Genomic DNA, 22,643 nt, shown 5'->3' on the forward strand with positions numbered 1-22,643 from the left:
TTATTATTGCGTTATAAATATAATATTTAATTCTGGTGTTCGATTTGAAATGATTGAATATGCATGGGAATCACAAGAAAACATACGACCTATTCAAATCGAACGCCAGAATTTATTGTTGAAGTTGGACGTGCCTGGTTCCCTCCCTGGCACTAGCACAAAACAAACGATATTAGACACCCCTAGTCAGTGTTGTCGATTGGTAACCGCGGAACGGAAGACGAACAGTACGAACGAACAGTGCGCTGCGCACCAAAAAGCCAGCAGTGGAGTTTTTGTGAGTTAGAAATGTGAATATTTTAAAACAAATTAGCCCGAAAGTGTAGCAGAAGCCAAAACCCGTGAATTAATTGATTTAACTATGATCTACTAACGATTAACGATAATCGGTAAGTTCAAAAACCTGAGAATAATTGCGAAACAGCTAGGCGTGAAAATGGCGTACGGCATGCACTGACGGTAATTGTAATGTTTTCTTTGAATAGTCATAATTATAATTTGTTTCAAACCCCAAATTCTTAAGTAAGAAAATTTCAAATTGTACCAGTTCAAAATTCATTACAACGACATACTTTTGGGACCTAACATTGTCCTGGAAAAGGTGGTAAATTTGGTAAGCACATCACTGTCCCTTTTTGCATGTCAGTCACATGTTGTTTCTGCGAATCATATTTTTGTTACTAGGTCATTTAAACAAATTGGATAACTTTTCCGGCTCATTTCACATATTTCTTTGAATAATAAGGGTTTCTCACAAATTTTCATCGATCAGAACCTGTTAGTGCTTATAAGAATCTTCTGCATTACCGGGGAAATTTTCAGAGTTCTTGGAGAGACCTCAGGAAAATCAAGAAAACCCTTTGAAGAAAGTTCAAACTAATTTGGTCAATAAAATCTTGAAAGGACTCTTAAAAAATCAATAGTTTAATAAGTTTATTTTCAAAATTACGGGATCCCATTACAATACCCTGGGCTTGGATTATATCTTCCAGGAAGCTTTGACTTTGGGCTTGTGGCCGATGTGCTTTGCAGTAATGATTGGAATAGCTAAATGTATAAGCAATGGCCAACAGTTCTGTAAAAACCAGATCTTCAAGTCATCTGATATAGTTATACTGATCATGCTACTGCTTCTAGTACTGCTTAGTATATCGAACATTTGTCGAAGTCATTTAGGTGTCGGGAAAATATAATTCCAAGTTGGTTAGAATATTACAAACTGAGGGAGGGTAATAAAGCACAGTCAGGCCCCTGAATGGGCAATGTGGATTAGTATGTGGGAATGCCATCCCTACTAACAAAAGTAGCTGCATAAAAGCTTATGGAACAAACGTATTCGGAAGAAAGCTATTTTAAGGTCTTATCTGTTGTGATCAAAGATCCTATCGAATATATATAAACCAATAATGTAGGCAGTCACCCTAAAGTGATATCTAGACCCAAGAGAGCGAGAGAGTAGAAACAGTTGTAAAAGCATAAATAAACTATTTAGGCAGAAGTCTATAGACCGTGCACAGCACACAACGTATTTCTTTATCCCTCCGAAACCGAAATGACTGGTTAATACAGTGGCTTCGAGGATGAAATCGTTTTTTTTTTGTGTCGCGTGTGTCAATTCGGTAGTTTTTTTAAATTGTTTTGTGTTTTGGCGCGGCTCAGCCACATGCATTATTTTGCCGCGTTTTAATTTGTGTAGGCCACCTATTGTAGACCATTTTGTGCTCGCATTTGTTTTTCTTGGACGTGTTTCTGTGGACAACAGGATACTGAAATTACGATTCTTTTCCCTGGTCCAGCAGATTTTTTTTCGTCCCTGTTTTAAGAGCAATCGTTTTTTTTTTGTGTCTGCAATTTTTGATATATTTTTGGCTTTTTGTACGGTATTGATTTTTGTGTTCATGGCCGCCTGTTTTGCATTTTGCATTTTTTGTCCATTACTTTGACTGTGATGAGTTGTCCCACGAAGAAGAGAAGTTCTCCGTTGCAAGGAGAGTAACCTCTACAGTTCGTTGAGAGCATCCAGGGTACTCAATTAAACGGCTCACCGTAAGCGCGATGAGATAAGGAGAGTGAGCAGATTGAGCAACAGTGAGAAAAGCAGCAGTGAGCAACGTGATTTGCAGTGTACCGCCGCCTGAATTGGAGCAAATGATATGCTGCAAATGAGATGTCTTGCTGTTGTTCATGGAGTTTGTTTATCTTCAGACGCGCCAATTTTAGTACCTTGTAGCAACAGAGGAACTTGAGCGAAACTTGAGTGCATAGCTTGTATTTTTCGTATGGCATTAGGTAAATGGTGTTTTTTTTGCTGTTGTGAGAGTGACTGCCAATTCAACCGTACTTTGATTTTTTGAGAGTATATATTTGTATTGACTAGGGTAGTTACTCCTATTTTACTGCAAATGTTTTTTGTCGTGTTTTTTTATCGATTGAGGCATTTTATTTACTAGGAAGGAACGTTTGTTTTTACACAAAACTTTAGCAAATCTATTACATAATAGGTAATATTTTATGGAAGTGGTAGCTTCGGGTTTCATAATTGTACATTCCATGTTTTTTTTTCTCGGAGGGGGAAATGAGATTAAGATTTGGAAATTTGTATTAAAACCAATTACATAAAACAAGACAAGTAACTTTCAACATTCGTTTAAGAATTGTGTTCAGATTGTAGTAGTATAAAAGAGATATTCAATGAATGAAAAACTTAAGGGGAAAGGAGTTGTTGTGATCAAAGATCCTATCGAATATATATAAACCGATCAGTTGACTGCCAGCACTCGTTTACGCCGCACGTATTCGCTTTACCTCCGTATCTCTCTCGCCAATACCGTGGAAAACAATGTGCGCCGCGCGTGAAAACATCCTAGTAATTGATATTAGTGTGCTTCCCACTCGACCCGATGTTGGGAAGATAAAGCTATTCTTGGATAACGAAATTCATCTCCAATATGCTGAAATTAAAAGCATTCAGTTGCACAATACTCGCAACTGCGTTCTCATCGAGATGATCAACAAAGAAGTTGCTTCACGCTACCAATTGGAGCACAATTGGAAGCGTGTCATTGTTGCTGAAAATAAAGCATACAAGATTCCCGTGTACGTGGATGGTGAGGCAGTGACCGTGCGAGTCAATGATCTGTCCTCAACGATTAGCGATGCCTCAATCAGGGAATGCATGTTAAAGTTTGGCGAAGTAATTTCTATTAGGAATGAAACCTGGAAGCACTATTTTCCAGGAATTCCCAATGGTGTGAGAGTGTTACGGATGAATCTGTTCCGCCATATACCTTCGTGCATCACAATAGAGAACGAATTAACTACGGTTTCCTACTTGAACCAACCTCTATTTTGCCGCCGGTGTAATCAGCCGGCACATCCAAACAAAAAATGCGTCGAGCTATCTGAACAAAACAGTGCAACAATTTCAACTGTAATGTCTGCAGCACCATCAAAATCTCATTCACGAGACGGGCTCTTCAACTCCGACGATTTCCCCCCTCTAAGTGGTGAACAATCATCAATTCGCAAACCTACTGTTGAAGAACGGCGAACACAAGAGGACGACAACGAATGGACTGACTGTGATGACAATGACAATACATCGAGCTCTTCAACTGACTACAATGTAGTCACAAACAAACGCAGGCGGTCAACCCGAAAGGAATGCGATGCAAAGAAAGTTTGTGCTGACCAGTGTTCCCACAACGCGGGCCACGAGAGCGAGGAAACAACTGATGCGCTGTTAAAGGGGAAAAATGCTCACTTGAAAAATAAAAGTGGGAAGGGTGTTAGCTTTACTACTCATTGTAAAAAATGATAATCGGCTCTGTAAAGCTGTGCAATACGGCGATTGAGCCTTTAAATAAAGAGTTTGGAAAAAAAAAAATATATAAACCGATAATGTAGGCAGTCACCCTAAAGTGATATCTAGACCTAAGAGAGCGAGAGAGTAGAAACAGTTGTAAAAGCATAAATAAACTATTTACACGGAAAAAACAGATTACCTAAAAAATACGTTAAAAGAACGCAAAAATAAGTATACCGCTTGAACTTTTTACCCAGCAGTGGGTTGTTTTCTCGCTCTCCCGCTCGCATTGTTGTCAAAAACAAAGCGAGAAGCAGCTACCTAGCCGAAAATGTCCGTGCGAGAAGCCAAATTTGGGTTCTTTGTCGTTTACCCAAAAGTGGGTTTATTTCAACCCACTAGGGTACTTCGAAAGTTAACGCTAGGTAGAAAGAACTTTGCGATGGGTTGCAATTTTCTGCCGGCATCAAACGGAAACTACCCACTCAGAGCTTTAACGCGGTATAGCCAAATTTGGGTTCTCGCACGGAAGAGCCGATATGAGTGAAAAGAACCTATATTTGGGTTGATTTCTGGTTCCGTGTAGGCAGAAGTCTATAGACCGTGCACAGCACACAACGTATTTCTTTATCCCTCCGAAACCGAAATGACTGGTTAATACATTATCCAGCAAAAACGTTAGTTGGGATTGAAGGTTTCTAACATTCTCCGAGGCTTTCGAAATCCAACAGGGCGCGTCTCCGGGTTGCGGATAGGGGGAAAAGGGAGATTTTTCGCATTTGTACTGTAATCAGCCAATGTGATATTATCTTCTATGGTGTGCGAATGAATGATCTCATTCTATGGGAATTCGTACCTTGTAATGTATTGCTTATTGACTTCAATTTTCTATGCTTGACAAGGTTTTGTAGACAAACACGAGATGACAGAATTGCCTAATAGGAAAGTCACATCAGCAAAGCTTTCACATATGCAAATGCTATCCATGGGGTCATGTCTAGCATTTCATATGTATGGAAATGACGGATTCTTACCTAGTAGGGGTACTACAAGACCACGCGGACAATGCGATGAAAGGCTTAAGTGGGAATAATATATTTTCCAGAACTGAAGGGACATTTTTTCCGGGGTAACTGGCGAGTCGGAGACGGTACCCTGATAAAAAATATCATAAAAATACGATAAATTTTATTGTTACAACACCATTTCTTCGAAACATATTCACCATTGTATTGTAATTTACACGGCACACTCATCATCACCCCTATTGTTCTATACCATTCGGTGAATGGTAAATGGAACTTTTACAATAAAAAATGGTGGTCGTTATGTATCTTAACCATAAAATTTTGAGAAAATTTTCATACACTTTTTCGCGAAAAAAAAATAGAATGTATTGTGTTTTATGAAACATTTTTAGGGCAATTTTCAAAAGAAAACAATATATCATAATGTTTTTTCATTGTTCTTACAATACAAATACAATTAATTGAATGGCGTCAAATGAATCGTTGTTACAATAAAAATACAATAATATTTGTTGTTATTTGTGAGCAGTTTTCGCTTTTGAAAATCCATAGAATTAATATTTCCCGCTAACATTTATATCCAGCATTTACGAGCACTAACGGCCACCAGAATGATATGCACATTTTATGATAAGAATCAAACACTTTGATGTCTGTCTGGTATGTATTGCTTGGCAGCTGTTGATAAGATCTATCATCAATCTATTCAAATAACTGCCAAACATCACAAGGTCGTATGATCCATACCATAAATCGTTCACAATTCATGTGACCATTAGTAACTGTAAATGCTGAAGAAAAATGTTACTGAGAAATATGAATTCTTTGGTTTTTCAAAGGCGAAATCTGTTTACATAACAACAAATATTATTGCATGTTTATTTTACCATCGGTTCAATTGACCCCATTAAACTAATTGTATTTGTATTGTTATTGATGTATCCGGCAGGGAGGTTCGACCAACGGATAAAATACGAGCAGCGGGGTAAATGGAGAAGGACTCTGGTACTATTCGGGGGATAGCTTTCTATAACTTGGAAATATAAAACACTTCTAAATACTTTGTTGGTTGTGGTCCAAAAGAGAAATCTCCGATGGCTTCTTTAATCTTTTATACCTTCGATATAACGTTACATGCCGTTACCATCCATCTTCTAATTCATCTCTGACTGTAGTAGTAATGAAGGTATCCACACTGAACAAAATGCACTAGTAATACTCAATACACTACAACTCCTCCACCTTTTGGATGTTTCTTATAACTGGTTTATCAGAACAAGTATAATCTTATTACTAACTTAGGTCTACTGCTCTGAGAGCTTTATAAAATTCGATTGGATTGTTTTTCCTCTACATGCTCGTCTTGAACAAAAATTCAAATATATCCAACATCATTTAGTATACACGAAAGCATCATCTCTGTTTTCTTTTCTGCTTCTTTTCGAACGCCGAAGTGGTTGATCCACCCAGTCGGCCGGTTTTTTCCGTTTACCAGAAGACTTTTCTTCTGGGTGACATTTATCACTATGAAATTCATTCACTTCACTACCAAAACTCTCGGGACCTTGATCTCTTGGCCTATCGGTCGCTTCAATTGATCTTTCCTTGGACAACATCACGTTAGGTCGCATCTCTCTGTCGGTAACTCCTGAGGTCCTAATCTGTTCTCTGTGCACCGCGGCTACAACGCTTCCAATTAGCACCTGGAATTAGTTTTGAGAGATTCGTTTTAAGTAAGTTGCTTTTACCCATTTCGCTGGATGGCTCGGTTTATGATTCTGGTACCAGATCACGTCACCTTCCATCAGATCATCTAGAGGATCTTTTCGTTTCTTCCTGGAAACGACCTCTAGTTGATTGTCCTCATTGGCGGGTTTAGCCGGTTTTAGTAGAAGGTTTTTATAATGTTTCTTAGGATTTAAAAGATCAATCAATGTCTTAGGTAAATAAGCAAATACTTTTTCGGATGGAAAATGTCCATCAGCCGTCAATGAATTATTTCTATAGTTGATTAAAAATAAATTAATCTGGTCTTCCAGTTCAAGTTCACCGTTCTCCGGATCCATTAGGAACTTTTTCAACACGTCTTTAACTGTTCTCACAAACCGTTCCGCCTGACCATTACTGGCTGGATGGTATGGAGGGCTTTTAAACACTTTGATTCCTTGCTTCTCTAAGAAATTTGTGAATGCGAATGAATTGAACAGAGGACCACCGTCTGAAACTAACACATCTGGGAGACCGAACCTGGCAAAAAATGCAACTAACTTTTTGAGGACCTTTCCACACTCAGTACCAGACTTCATCCATTCTACCTCCACCCACTTTAAGTAACTATCAACAATTAATAAAAATGTGTGGCTCGAAAAATGGAAGAAGTCTATGTGCACTCTGCTGAAGGGCCTTGTTGTAGGAGTCCATTCAGACTCAACTTTACGCTTTGAAATTGTTGCCATACTATTACATACGTCACACATTTTAACGAATTCCTCTATCTGTGAGTTTACCCCAAACCAATAAACGGATTGCCTCGCTAATCTTTTCATTTTAACAATTCCTGCGTGATTGCCATGTAAAATGTTTAAAACTTGTCTTTGCAATTCCGTTGGGATGATCACACGATCTTGATACAACAAGCAGTCATCCACTATCTCCAAATCATGTTGATTAGCGAAAACGTTGGTAAAATGCTTATCTATTCTTTCAGGCCATCCATTTCTCATAAAATGAGATACTTGGGATAAAAACACATCTTTTTTCGTTGCATTTGCAACTTTCTCATGATCTAGCGGTACTTTTGTACTGAAATTTATGCTTTTTATAAGGTCCGTGTGAAGTTCATTTGGAATCAATTGGGGCAAAGGAAAACGGGAGCAAAAATCCGCATTTCCCATTTTTGATGACGGTCTGTAGCGGATCTCGAAATCGTAAATGGACAACTCCAAAACAAATCGTTGCAATCTGGTAACAAAAATTGAATTTTTTCCTTCCTTGCCAAAAATACCCACCAAGGGTTTATGGTTTGTAAAAACTAAAAACTTCTTCCCGTAAAGATATTTATGAAATTTTTTGATGGTACAAACTAAGGCAAGTGCTTCTAAATGCAGAATTGGGTACGATTTTTGACATTTATCAAGAGAAAATGAAGTGAAACTGATTGGCCTTTCTATTCCATCTACAATATGGGCAATGACACCCCCAAGACCGTATCCCGAGGCATCAGACACAACTACAAGTGGTTTGTTAGGGTCATAAAATTCAAGCAAGTCGGTTGTCAAAAGTGCATTTTTAGAATCCTCAAAAGCCTTATTACACTTATGGTCCCACACAAATTTCACGTCTTTCTTCAACAAGTTATACAAGTGAAACAATTTTGTAGAGAGATGGGGAATGAATTTTTGATAATAATTAATCAATCCCAAATACGACTTTAACTCACTCACATTCTTTGGAACATTTGCGTTTTTTATCGTAGAAATCTTGTCGGGGCATGGCTTTAGCCCATTTTCGCTAATAACGTGACCAAGGTAATCCAACTCTTTCACGAAAAACTTACATTTGTCTAAATTTACTTTTATGTTTGCTTTTGATAATCTTGTTAAAACTTCACGTAATTTTGAAACACAGTCTTCAAAGCTTTTTCCGGCAATTAGCACGTCATCCAAATAAACATACACCCCTTCAATACCATGTAACACTTGATCCATTATTTGCTGGAATATGGCAGCACTCGAGGAAGCACCCTGAGGTAGTCGGTTGTAGGTATATAACCCTTTCAATGTATTAATAACCATGAACTGTTTTGAACGATCTGTTAACTCTAACTGGGTGTAGGCACCTTCAAGGTCAAGAGCACAAAATATTTTACACCCTGCCAACTTTGCAAACAAGTCTTGTGCAATTGGCAAAGGATACGAATTGGGAATTATTAACTTGTTAATCGAAACCTTGCAATCAATTACAAGCCTGATTTGATTAATTTTTTTTTATAACAACAATCACCGGAGAAGCCCACTCACTAGTCTTTATTGGGGTTATAACTTGCTCTTTTTCTAATTTATCCAAGTAATCGTCAACTTTATCTTTTAACCTATATGGTACATCATAGGCTTTTTTAAAAATTGGTACCTCGGTTTTCAAAACTAAATCAGCCTTGAAACCCGCTATTGGCGTTGAAAAATCTTTGACAAATACTTTAGAAAACTGTAGTTTCAAGTCATTAATCACTGTCTCACTGTTGTCACTTATCATGTTTTTAATCATAGCATGATTTGAAAAAAAATTTCGCCAGTTAGGAAACAATACGTCCAACCAAGTTCGACCCAATAATGGAATAAAATTGTTATTACAGTCAAGCACTAGCAACTTCAAAGTTATTTCTTTTCCCTTGAACTTGACCAAAACCTTCACTTCTCCAAGAACATCCAATTTAGAACCATTCACTACTGCCAAAGTTTTGCTGCATTTCTGTAAAGGTTTGTCAAGTATTGAAAAATATTGCCTTTTATTTATCACAGTTACTGCAGACCCACAGTCAATTTCCATACTAATACTTTTCCCCTCAATAGATAGGTCCAATAAACAGGGATTATTTATTTTGTTAATTGAGGTAATATTCATGCACTCTAATTCTTCATTCTCACTCTCACCTTCATCCATGTCGTCGTCCTCGCTATCCGACTCCTTAGTATTCATCCTGTTGATTAGGTCATGCAATTCCTCGTCCACAGTTGAAGCTTCCTGGTTGTCCACCATATTGACCGCATTCCTCTTCCAGTTTTTCAATTTAAAGCAGCGTTTCTTGATATGTCCTTTTATACCACAATAATCGCATGTGAAATTGGAAAAACGTGAGGGCCTTTTGTGTTCTGGGTTGCGCCTAACCATTGAGTGCATTGACTTTGGATTAACCCCATCATTATACTGCCGTTGGTAAGCCCCTTGACGCTCCGGCCATTGTCTGTACCCTAAACGACTCCTGACGGATCCTCTGGGACTTTCACCTTGTTTGGCCAATTCAAAAGTTCTAGCTAATTTTCTCATGGCTACCCCTGTTGTAGTAGGGTATCGCGCCACTTGGGCCGTGGCTTCTATATTCGTCTGTTTTCCACTATAACTCAGTCAATTTTGAACCAATTGGCTTGAAATGTTGTACACAGGTAGACACTATACCTATCTCACCACATTCCAAAAGTTGTGTCAATTGGTTCAAATTTGACTGAGTTATAGTGGAAAACAGACGAATATAGAAGCCATCGCCTAAGTGGCGCGACTCCCTATCACCCATTTTCAATGAGGCAATTTGATCCCAGCTGTTTTCCCTACTTCCCAAAGCTTTCGCGTTTGTTTCAGCAATCTGCCATGTCGTAATAATCTTTTTAGCCGTCTCCAACGTAAGTTTCTCTTCATTTAGTAGCCTTTGTTGGAGAGCTTTGTCATTAACCCCTGCTACAATACGATCTCGTATCGCCATATTTTTAAAATCACCGAAGCCACAAAACTCGGCTTGAAGCTTCAGAGCTAATACGAAGTCTTCTAATGTCTCCCCGGCCTGTCGAATCCGCGAATTGAATTGGGCACGTTGTATTACATCTGGTTCGATTTTGTCAAGTCTAGATTTCAATTTTGCCACAATATCTGTATAAACAGCTGTATCTAATGCACCATTTGGATATAGAAGTTTAAGTTCGGAATACAAGGCTGTTCCCCCTAGCGTTATCAAATGGGCTTTCTTCATTTCATCGGTAAGGCATTGGCCTGGAAACAATAGGCAAGCCGATCTACCCAATCATAAAAGGAAGAACCCTTTCTATATGGCTCAATCATAGTAGCCATTCCATTAAATGCCATCTTTTTTTGTCAAAAAACTGTTGTACAGTTATAACAACCGCAATAACAAAAGGAACCCAACAACAAAAGAAAAATATGTACCAAATGGCGCAATTTCCAAAAAAAAATGCAAATTACAGGTGTTTCCGTTATTTGGCGTCAGTAGTCACGAACAGTAAAATTATGAAAGAAAATTCCAATAAGAATACAGCTGCCGTTGCAAAATGGTCGTAAAATGACTCACCGGTTTACTGCTCACTCACGCACTATCCAAACGGTCGATGAATCGATCAAGGGCAATGACCTCGATACTCGCTGGTGTGAATTTGGTTGTACTGATCTCCACGGGTGAACGCTGACACCTTAGCTGGCACGGCTTGACCAGTCGTAAACCGGGCGGGTGGCCTCGCTCCTGACAGAAACTTCCTCAGCACTGTTAAAGCACACAAACCCGCTGGCACCTTGCGCTACAGCTCCGACGCGGGGATAACAATTCCAGAGCCCGCTTTCACTGGATATTCACTGAAGCGCCAGATCAACTATATGATTATACAAAAAGCACTTTTATTAAAACGCCCCAAAAGGATCTTCAACTGCTGATCGCTTAATTAGAATTAGAGATAACACCACAAAAGACCTTTTTTATGAAAATGGCATGTATAGTGCCGATTGAACAATTAACCGACGCCAAAAAACAAAATGGTCGGTCGTATCAAAGGTTTTGATCTCACTATCACCGAATCCGTTATTTTCGTCGAGGAACTAGAAGATTTTTGCTAATTTTAGCTCAAACGGGAAATTAGCTGGTTTTGCTTACTATGCCACTTCCGATATCTAACGTTACCGATAATTTCGGTGAAACACTCCCGTACATTTTTCGCTTGTGATTTTCTACCGCCGGACGAAACAAGGATTGCCGATCGCACGCGTTTTACACTGTTCGCCAAGCCGTCTGCACTTCAACTGAGTTTCCAAACGACTGACAGCATTTACTTACGACTATGGTGTATAGATGTCCGGTTGTCTCGTCGTCAGCTGATGTATCCGGCAGGGAGGTTCGACCAACGGATAAAATACGAGCAGCGGGGTAAATGGAGAAGGACTCTGGTACTATTCGGGGAATAGCTTTCTATAACTTGGAAATATAAAACACTTCTAAATACTTTGTTGGCTGTGGTCCAAAAGAGAAATCTCCGATGGCCTCTTTAATCTTTTATACCTTCGATATAACGTTACATGCCGTTACCATCCATCTTCTAATTCATCTCTGACTGTAGTAGTAATGAAGGTATCCACACTGAACAAAATGCACTAGTAATACTCAATACACTACAGTTATCAATGGTAGTTTACTATTTACTAGATTCCTTTAATTAATTGGAAAACATTAGAAAAATCATTGTTCATCTTTTTCTTGTCGTAACGTCCTCATTTGGCTAAAATCTGCTTTTCAGCTAGTTTTCTCCCAACTAACAATCACGCATTTAACAGGCACCATTATGACGAATTAATTCAGCATAATGTTGAATAACATTTGAATTATTTTCGCGTACAACCTATGTTCGGGTTGTGCACCAACTTAATTTTTTGTTGTTTACAACGTTTTACAAATGTACAGGAAAGTTGTTATTAAGCTTTGGAAAAAATTACTGAAAATAAATAAAATGCAAAAATGTTGAACTCTCACGAGAGTAATTATTTGCTCTCATGTTGAGAACACCTATTATGAAATAAGAATTACATATAAAATTACCTAAATCCGGATTAGAACTCGAGACCTATCGATTGCCAGCCGCATGCCTTCCTATCTGCGCCATCCTAGAGATGGTGAGATGCAGCAGCACCCAAAGCAAAACATAATCTTCTCATGACTCAATAATGATCACTCCTGAACTTGTGTTCAGCAGTGGTGAATTAGCACAGCACGTGGTAATCAACTGAACAACGCCTCAACTTCAACAGCTGTTCAGCCCAAAACACGTGTTTTCCATTCTGATTTCGCTGTCAGTATTTTTATCGCACGGTGAGCAAATTTGTATCGAATGCGACCAAAACGTGTTGGTCTTTATTTAAGATATTGTTTCCAGACGTACTAATTGCGACATGAATATGTTTTTATTTTTATTACTAGCTGTCCCGGCAAACGTTGTCTTGCCCAGCTGTGGTGGTTTGACAACTGTTGAGCTCATAACGTCACCGCACTCTAGATTGATTTTATTTCGATCGTGTTGATTTCCTTCCCAGCTCATGAAAAATCAAAATTTTTCAATTTTGTTACTTTTCTAGCTGATTTTCGTAACTTTTTGTACATATAAACACAGCCACCACGAATACGAACCGAACCGTGCAAGAGTCTTCCTGATCGGTTCAGCCGTTCTTGAGCTTTGTTGCCTCAAAGGGACTTCAAACTCATTTTTATATATAGTAGATTGAATGTCGATCTTTAAAAATGTATGACAATATGTGGTGCGGTATGGTCTTGGACATGGTGCATTCACAGCATCGGTTCAGGTAATCTACTCATGCTTAGTTTTTTTTTATTTATGCTTTTGTCTTGGAATCTTGATATTATGTTCAATAAATAGTGCATGAGGATGTTCAGGGATACTTGAAATGTGTCGATTTCTGAATGCTGTTTGGTTATCTAGGTGACTGTGGTAAACACGACAGCACTGAAATGTCCAATGCATCGATCCAAGCGTCTCGTACAATCGAACTGCTGCGGAAGATAAAACATATAAAAATCAAGGTACAAGATATCTTGTTACAGACTAATAATAATAAATAAATGCCTCATTTTTACGTTGATTACGTCTTTTGTCACTCAATGTTAAACTACATATGTAATTATATTCTGTTTTATTTTATGTGATTCGATAAAAAAAATGTTTTTTTTTTAATAACTTGGTGGTCTAAACAGTTTTAGCCATGCTTTATCCCATAATCCGAACATAGTTCCGAGTCAAACTATGACGACCTGAAGGCGTCTATTTGACAAGTGGAAAGCACATTGTTCAGGAGCATATGATTATCGATACATCAGCTTAATAAGATGCAGACAAATGTTTTGTTAAACTCTTTTGTTAAGGGATCAATGCTTGTCGAATAAATTCCTTGTTTAACTTCTGAAAAGTGTTTTGATTTATCATTGTTGATACCGATAAGGAAAGTCGAACATTGACTATTTTCTCAATTGAAAAATCATTTAAACAGTAATATGTAGAGCATAATTTTAGTTCAGCTATCATTACCATTATTAAGCAACAATTCAGCAAGGTTGCTTGTTTGTGACTTGCAATTGTTAGTTGGGTTACGCAGTTTTGCACACCGTCCATCGTTGCTTTAATCAGTCTAGTCAGCTTCCCAGGAAAGCCGTTTTCGTCCATGATTCTCCATAGCTCTGCGCGGTCGATACTGTCGTATGCCGCTTTGAAGTCGATGAACAGGTGATGCGTTGGGACCTGGTATTCACGGCATTTCTGGAGGATTTGCCGTACGGTAAAGATCTGGTCCGTTGTCGACCGGCCGTCGATGAAGCCGGCTTGATAACTTCCCACGAACTCATTCGTTTTAGGTGACAGACGACGGAAGATGATCTGGGATAGCACTTTGTAGGCAGCATTCAAAATAGTGATCGCCCTGAAGTTCTCACATTCCAAATGGTCGCCTTTCTTGTGAATGGGGCAGATTACCCCTTCCTTTCACTCCTCCGATTGCTGTTCGGTTTCCCAGATCCTGACTATCAACCGATGCGACAGGTGGCCAACTTTTCTGGGCCCATCTTGATGAGTTCAACTGCGATACCATCCTTACCAGCTGCTTTGTTGGTTTTGAGCTGGTGAATAGTATCCTTAACTTCCCTCAGCGTGGGAGTTGGTTCATTTCCGTCCTCCGCTGCACTGGCGTCCTCGTTTCCTCCGTTGCCGTGGGCTCCCGTGCATACGTTCTCCACGCCGTTCAGGTGCTGATCGAAGTGCTGCTTCCACCTTTCGATCACCTCACGTCCGTCCGTCATGAGGCCTCCGTCTTTATCCCTGCATATTTCGGCTCGCGGCACGAAGCCGTTGCGGGATGCGTTGAGCTTCTGATAGAACTTCCGTGTTTCTTGGGAACGGCACAGCAGTTCCATTTCTTCACACTCCGCTTCTTCGAGGCGGCGCTTTTTCTCCCGAAAGAGGCGGGTCTGCTGTTTCCGCTTCTGTTTATAACGTTCCACGTTCTGTCGAGTCCCTTGCTGCAGCATTACCGCCCTGGCTGCATTCTTCTCCTCCAAAACCGTTCTGCACTCTTCGTCGAACCATTCGTTCCGTCGATTCCGTTCCACGTACCCGATGGTGCTCTCGGCTGCGTCGTTGATGGCTGCTTTCACTGTACTCCAGCAGTCCTCTAGAGGGGTCTCATCGAGCTCGCCCTCGTCTGGCAACGCGGCCTCGAGATTCTGCGCGTATGCTGAGGCGACATTCGGTTGCTTCAGTCGCTCTAGGTTGTACCGTGGCGGTCGCCGGTACCGTACATTGTTGATGGCTAAGAGTTTTGGGCGCAGTTTGACCATCACCAGATAGTGGTCGGAGTCGATGTTGGCGCCACGATAGGTACTGACGTCGATAATATCGGAGAAGTGCCGTCCGTCAATCAGAATGTGGTCGATTTGAGATTCTGTCTGCTGTGGTGATAAGGGAGGCTGTGTTGGAAAAAGATGCTACGTATGGCCATATTTTTGGAGGCGGCGAAATCAATGAGTCGTAGGCCGTTTTCGTTTGTCTGCTGGTGGGCGCTGAACTTACCAATCGTCAGTCTGAATTCCTCCTCCTGGCCTACCTGAGCGTTCAAATCACCTATGATGATCTTGACGTCGTGGCTTGGGCAGCGATCGTACTCGCGTTCGAGCTGCGCGTAAAATGCGTCCTTGTCGTCATCAGTACTTCCGGAGTGTGGGCTGTGCACGTTTATTATGCTGAAGTTGAAGAATCGGCCTTTGATCCTCAACCTGCACATTCTTTCGTCGATCGGCCACCAACCGATCACGCGCCTCTGCATATTGTGGATTTACCGGCTACTTGTATTCTACCGGTTACTTAAGTAGCCGTTACAAAGTAGCCGTTTTCATATAAAAATCAACTTGATTGTCCAAAAATGAATGTCGCTGAGTAGCTAGTGGTAACGAGGAATAGCGCATACAATAAAAATGTTTAAAATTATTTTTAAGTTACTCTTTTTATAAAACGGCTACTTTGGGGGTCATACTGAAGCGACCGGTAGAATACAAGTAGTCGGTAAATCCACAATATCACCCATCACGATGAAAGCTGTTCCCAGCTCGCGTGTGTTGCCGCAGCTCTGGTAGATGGTATGATTACCTCTAAACGTTTGCACCATTGATCCTGTCCAACACACCACCTGCAGCGCTACGATGCCGAACCCGCGGTCCTTCAGTAGATCGGCGAGTATGCGGGTGCTCCCAATGAAGTTGAGAGATCGGCAGTTCCACGTACCGAGTTTCCAATCGCAAGTCCTTTTTGTTCGCTGGGGTCGTTGCCGTTGGTCTCGGTTCGTATTATTCTATTGCTGATTTTCCGTTACAATGTTTTTTTTACGGCTGGCTCGTAGGGCCTGACACAAACCCCCTACTTTCCGGAAAACCACAGTGCACAGTTGAGCTTAGAGTTCTTCCCTGGCACTCGGACGTAGATCAGCCGCCCCTAACATGGGGATCATACGCTGTTGTGAGCCGCTCCTCCTGGAGAACAGACGCTCAGGTTTACCGAAGCAAACCCCCCCTTCCCTGTCAGCCTACGACCAAAGTTCCCACCGGGGTTGGTTACCCGATCTTCTCTAAGGTTGCTCATAGTTTCCGGCCGGTACCGCGTGGAGGTAGGGATAGGAGTTGCTGGGCAGAGGCTAGTGGATCACAATGGGATCTGAATTGCGCAGCATACCCAGCCTTTACCGAGGCCTTTACCGTGCCACACAGCTAGTACACAGGGTGAAATATTTGACCAACAAGAAACCAATGCTTAAACATCTGCTTTGACTCGATCGAATTTTGATATTTACTCGAAAACTGATATTTACTCTTCAGTTCTTTCCTGGTCAAACATTTGACCTTGTGCACTCGACGCCTAACGTGTGCCGTGTGCCATGTGTCGTATCCATCGATTGCGCTGAATCTGGCGTTTGGCCAATAATGAAGAGAGCCTCTCTTTTGCAGACTGGACCTTTAGACATGTTTGTCGTCAATTCTTAAAAGGTGGTGCACCATGGCACAACAGCACACAACACTTTCATACTAATTAAAGCGTGTACATTGAAAAACGGCATGCAGTAATGACCAGCAGCACGAAAATGTGTTTGAATTTACCACGGCAAAACGAGATCATTCATCCACAAACGCTTCTTATGTGCGTTTTGTTTCCTTCCATATCAACCGGTTCGATAGCCGAGTGATAGCGTGCGAGCATGGTGATCTCAAGGTTCTTGGTTCGAATCCGGCTGCCAACAGAAACTTTTTTTAATTGTGAATCGGGTCCATGGTAAAATTGAAAACATTAATCAGTTGAAATGAAATGGAAAACAGTCTTCACAAATTGAGTGGCGTTGTGTATTTAAATTGACACTCAGAATAGTAATTTCAACCGCAAGCCGTCTTTTAGTGTACGAATATGAGCTCGATTCACTGTAAACCGTATAGTATTTGACATTAGCTGACATTAGCTATGAACCCATTTGACATTTGCTGTTTACCTACCTCTTCTCTCAATGAGAAGGTAGTTGTAGCGTTATACATTATTTTTTAATGACAACTGCTTATTAGCAAATTTTGAAGGGCAAAGAAAACATTGTGGTAAAATGGTGCATCGCTCTTGCTGCGTACTCGGTTGTAAGTCTTCCGAACCGATGCAGATTTCCCATTTCGGATGGCCTGAACCGAAATTGTATAAATCGATCCACCTGAAAAAATTGGCCGATAAACGTATGGCTGCTTGGAACAATGTTGTACCGCTCAAGCCGGGTACAGAAGGTCTAAAAGAGAAAAAAATTTGCAGCAAGCATTTCACTACAGGTGAGTGTTGTTTTTGTGTTCGTATTGTCTGTTTCCAATGTGTGTCAGGGTAAGTGATTCAAAAGTGGAAATAGGGTATTGGTTTCATTATTAAGCATAGCACTCTCATTTTTATCTAACAAAGAATTGAATCGCTGTTTGTTTTTTTTTAATTATTTTTTGTATTTTTGTTAGAAGCGAGCACGTATGACAACAACAAAAAAAAAAACAAAACCAATATGCCGTGATCACTTATTTTCGAATAGGATGAATCAGACCCTAGTTAAGTTTAGAAGTTCTTTACATCTTATTATCGATTAATTTGCCTAGACGTTCGAAAAAATCTGATTTTTATGAGATGCCTATATAAAAACTGGTGCTTCTGTAAATGTTTACCGATTTCTCGGTTGAAGTTCAACGATGTTGTACTCCCCATTATAGGGTATTGGTTCCCTTATTAAGCATGTGGCTCCCATTTTCATCCTACGAAAAACAAAGGAATGAAGCGCTGTTTGTTTTATTTCTTTTGTATTTTTTGTTAGAAGTGAGCACCCATGTAAACACAAAGAACGGAATCAATCGGTGCCGTAATCGCTTGTTTTCGAATAAGATGAATATGGGAGCGTGAGATTACTGATGGCACACATACCCTATGTTTACCGAATTACGAGTGTAGTTTAAAAATTTGGGCGTCTATTGGAATGTGCTTGTTAAACCCACTACTGGATCGTTTACCCTACGTTCAAAAGCAATCACAAACTGATCCACATTCGTCTACCAATCTAACAGGGTATCCAGCTAAATTAACCAGCGTATCGGAAATAGATTGGATACCTACTATTATTCCCGTTTTCTACGAGATCGAGTCGGATTCGGGTGCTAACAAGACGATGGAGTCATTTGTTGTTGAAATGCTTCAGGAGGACGAACCTCAACCCGAGCCACAACCAGAGGAACAAGAGGATGACATGGAGTTCGAGGAGGACAAGATTTTGTTAGATCCCGAATCGGAATCCGGTGAAATAGTGAATCAAACGGTGGGCCCCGAAAACGGAGCCATTCAGATGCTGATCAAAGTGGCTAAACGGGACTTTGTCGGGCAGCAGGTCAGGCTGGAAGGATTGCCTCAATGGTTGATTCGAGCGCACAGTATCGAAGCGTTTCGAGCGTATTTATGGGAACTGGCTGAGCCGCACATCAGAAGACCGGTCAACGTTGAAACGAACCAGGAAGGGCAGGTGGTGAACGTGAGTTGGAGCAGTTTCGAAAGGCCAACGATAGAGGAAGCAGACAAATTCATAACAATTATCAACAAGAAAAATAGAAGGGTGAGTACATTTTGTAATAAACCAAATAAGCATACACCTGATTCTTTTTTGCACGGGTCGTTTTTTTTTTTGCCATAACCCAGTGAATTTTGATCTAATCCATATGAAAATGTGTACACAGGAAGACACGGTCAGTACTATCTGTGTACAAATAATCAAGCTAATAGGTTCAAAATTGACTAAGTTATAGCAAAAAGACTATTGGTGCAAAAAAAAGAGAATCGGGTGTAAACCTGTTAGGAATTTTAATGAAAGCTGGTTTACTGTTAATTTTGATAACTTGTTTCACTCTAAACAGCCTCATATCTTGCAGATGTATCCCTGGAATTATCTGAACAGTCCGGCTATTGAAAGATGGAAGACATCCACTTCGACAGCCATATGCATTTACATGTACTCGATGGCGGTATCGTCCAGACCCATTTTTGAACTAGTTCGGGAGAAGTTGCTGAAACCGAAAGCACCGAAAGCGAAGCCCAAAGTCAAACCGGTGGTACCCCCGGCAGCCGATGGCTACAGTTTCCGGGATGAGGTGCGAGCCATACGGGAGACGTTCCTGCAGATGCGAGACTTGATGCACATATTGGACAACCGGATTGCCATGTTGGAGACAAAGTGCGACCAAGCATTCGAGCCGGAACCGTTGATCCCGGTGAGGCTGGATCCGCGAGCGGCGGCAGCGGGCAAGCTTGCTGGGGGAGATCCGCTACTGTACGCGGAGATTAAGGAGGAAGACGATGAATATGAATGTGATTAAAGGATTTCAAATAAACTATGATTCTCATTTTAGATAGGCTTTTTTTTTGAAACTGTTAACGAGGAGTTGCAAAATTTTGCTATTTACCAGTGGTGAAAACCTTACAGTATGTCAATGTTAGGTTCTAATGTTACATTAATAGCACGCTGATGTAAAGCGATGCATAATCATCAAAGACGTTAGAATCTAATGTCAAGTCAATGTAACTCAAGATAAATATGTTTGTGACCCAATTTAATTTCCTTTTGAATTAAGGGCCAATTTCTTCACCTACCCGGCTTAACGACGTAAGCCTGGTTTATCTTAAACCAAGCCAAATTTTTAAGCCAGGTTTAAATATTTGCATTTCTTCACACCGGCTTAGCAAATGAAAGCGATGGCTTACGCTAAGCCAAGCTTAACGAATTTTCCCATATCATTCCAGTGACTTTCCAATGGAAACGTAATTTTAAGCCGCCGATATTTTGAAATGCCCGTTATATGCAGTATGGAGTAACAACAACAAAACATCCGCTGAAATTTGAGCAGGAAAAGCGAAATCGCTCGGTAAATTTTTCGGATGCAGAAGGAAATTAATAATGATGAACTACCTAGACTGTTGATATTTTACCCAACGCTAGTATCGAAGATCTTCAGTTTAGTACCTACTTCATATGATCGTTCCACAACATTTGGTGTTCGAAATTGCCTTTTATTGTATAAAGTTGGAGTGCCACATTGCAGAAAAGGCGTTGCAATGTTGCTTTATGTTTTGATATCCAGAATTGCATTCGAATAAATAATCTCCATTATCGCCTTGTTAAAGTTGCATTTTGATAGTGACTTTTTGAAAATGTGTTGGTCGTATGATGCTTCAGAGTCTAAACCATTTTTCGAATATGTTTAAAATTTTGAACTGTTTACATTCAATGAAAGTTCAAGTTCCACTAGAAACTGAAATCCCTTAATAGAAACAGTTTATTCCACTTTTATTCCATTCGTTGATGTTTTTTAATACTTTATTTTAAAAATGTTTAGGTGCCGTTCACAATGCTCTAAAGAAAAGTAAAATATGATCGTGCGTTACGGCCCATGCAAAAAAAAAAAAATTAAGAACTCCAGGGAGTTCTTCAGGAATTCCTTTTAAATATCTCCAAGATTTTTTTCTAGGGATTTCTCCTTGAAGGAATTTCCTCTAAGATTCCTCCAGGAATTTGCCTTGGGATTCCTCCAGGAACACCTCCAGGGGCTCCTTCAGGAATTTTTCAAGGACTTTCTCTAAGGGGTCCCTGCGGGAATTCCTCCAGAAAGTTATCTACGATTCCTACACGAATTCCTGTATGAATTTCTTCCAGGGATTCCTCAGGAATTATTCCAGGGATTCCTAGAGGAATTTCTCCAAGAATTCCTCGATGAATTCCTTCATGTTTTACTCCAGGTATTCGTCTAAGATTTTTCCAGAGATTACTTCAAGTTCCTCCAGGATTTCTTCTTGAAACTCCTCCAGGAGTTTCTCCAGGGATTTCTTCAGCATTTCCACTGGGGTACCTCCACGAATTCAGTAACAAATTTTGAAAACGACGTATAATTAATGCTACACCATTGATTATACGTCGTTTTCAAAATTTGTTACTGAATTTTTCCAGGAATTTCCCCAGAGATTCTTCCACAAGATCCTCCAGCAACGCATCCAGGGATTTCTCCAGTAGTTCCTCTGAGATCCCTCTAGGAATTTCTCCAGGAACACCTTCAGGGGTTCCTGCAGGAATATTTCCAAGACTTTCTTTAGGAGATACCTTTGAGAATTCATCTAGGAATTTATCTGCGATTCCTAAGAGTTCCTCCAGGAATTTCTCCGAGGATTCCTCCAGGAATTTATCCACGAAATCCTCCAAGGATTCCTCGAAGAATTCCTTCAGGTTTTTGTCCAGGAATTCCTTTGTGATTTTACCAGAGATTCCTTCAAGAATACCTTCAGAGGAAACTAGCAACTCTTCCGGAATTCCTGGATTTTTTGAAAGGATTCTTTCAGAGATTTTTCCACTAGATCATCCAGGAATTTCTTATGGAATTCCTCTGAGATTCCTCCCAGAATCCTCAAGGAATTTGCCCAAGGATTTCTCTAGCCACACCTCCAGGGGTTCCTTCAGGAATTCTTCCTGAATTTGTTTAAGGAATCCCTTCGGGAATTCTTCCAGGAATTTATTTGCGATTCCTACACATTTTGTCCAGAAATTCTTGCAGGAATTTCTTTCGGGGATTCCTCTAGGAATTTCTTCAAGAAATTCTCCAGGATTTCCTCCATGGATTTCTCCAAAGATTTCTTCAGGGATTACTCCGAGATACCTCCATGTTTTTTCCAGGGATTCCTCCAGAGATTCTTCCACAAGATCATCCAGGAATACATCAAGAGATTTTTCCAGGAACATCCTCAGAGGCTCTTTCATGAATTCATCCAGGACTTTCTTTGAGGGATCCGGGAATTGCTGCAGGAATTTATCTGCGATTCCTACAGGAATCCCCTTAAACATTTCTCCAGAAATTTCTTTCGGGGAGCCCTTTAAGCATTCCTAGAGGAATTCCTTTATGTTTTTCTCCAGGAATTCATTTGAGATTTTTCCAGAAAATCCTTCAAGACATCCACCAGAAGTTTCTCTAGGAATTCTTCTGAGATAGCTCCATGAATTTGTCCAGAGGTTCCTCTGGGATTCCTCCAGAAATTTGTCCAGGAATTCTTTCAGGAACACCTCCAGTTATTGCTCCAGAAATTCCTCCAAGAACTCATTCAGGAACTCCTCCAGGGGTTCCTCCTGGAATTTCTTTAAGAGATTTTTCCAGGGAACTTCTCTCTAGGAATTTATCTGTGATTCCTCCAGGA

At 40.3% G+C, this 22,643-nt stretch overlaps 1 protein-coding gene across 3 annotated transcripts; it reads left to right on the forward strand.

Annotated features, from left to right (window-relative positions):
* The first annotated feature begins 229 nt into the window (after window positions 1-229).
* Window positions 230-19,820, forward strand: LOC109430470 (uncharacterized). 3 transcript variants are annotated; one of them, XM_062842281.1, is made up of 4 exons: window positions 230-389; window positions 17,474-17,722; window positions 18,491-19,029; window positions 19,328-19,820. In XM_062842281.1, exons 2-4 carry the CDS (start codon window positions 17,509-17,511, stop codon window positions 19,784-19,786), a joined length of 1,212 nt encoding a protein of 403 aa, XP_062698265.1. In that variant the 5' UTR covers window positions 230-389; window positions 17,474-17,508; the 3' UTR covers window positions 19,787-19,820. The 3 variants fall into 3 exon arrangements, with proteins under 3 accessions (XP_062698265.1, XP_029732493.2, XP_029732499.2); XM_029876633.2 differs by lacking the exon at window positions 230-389 and having other exon boundaries at window positions 17,429-17,722; XM_029876639.2 differs by lacking the exon at window positions 230-389 and having other exon boundaries at window positions 17,431-17,722; window positions 19,343-19,820.
* Window positions 19,821-22,643: the final 2,823 nt, after the last annotated feature.

This window comes from Aedes albopictus, chromosome 3 (assembly GCF_035046485.1).
Source record: "Aedes albopictus strain Foshan chromosome 3, AalbF5, whole genome shotgun sequence".
Taxonomy (NCBI): Eukaryota; Metazoa; Arthropoda; class Insecta; order Diptera; family Culicidae; genus Aedes; species Aedes albopictus.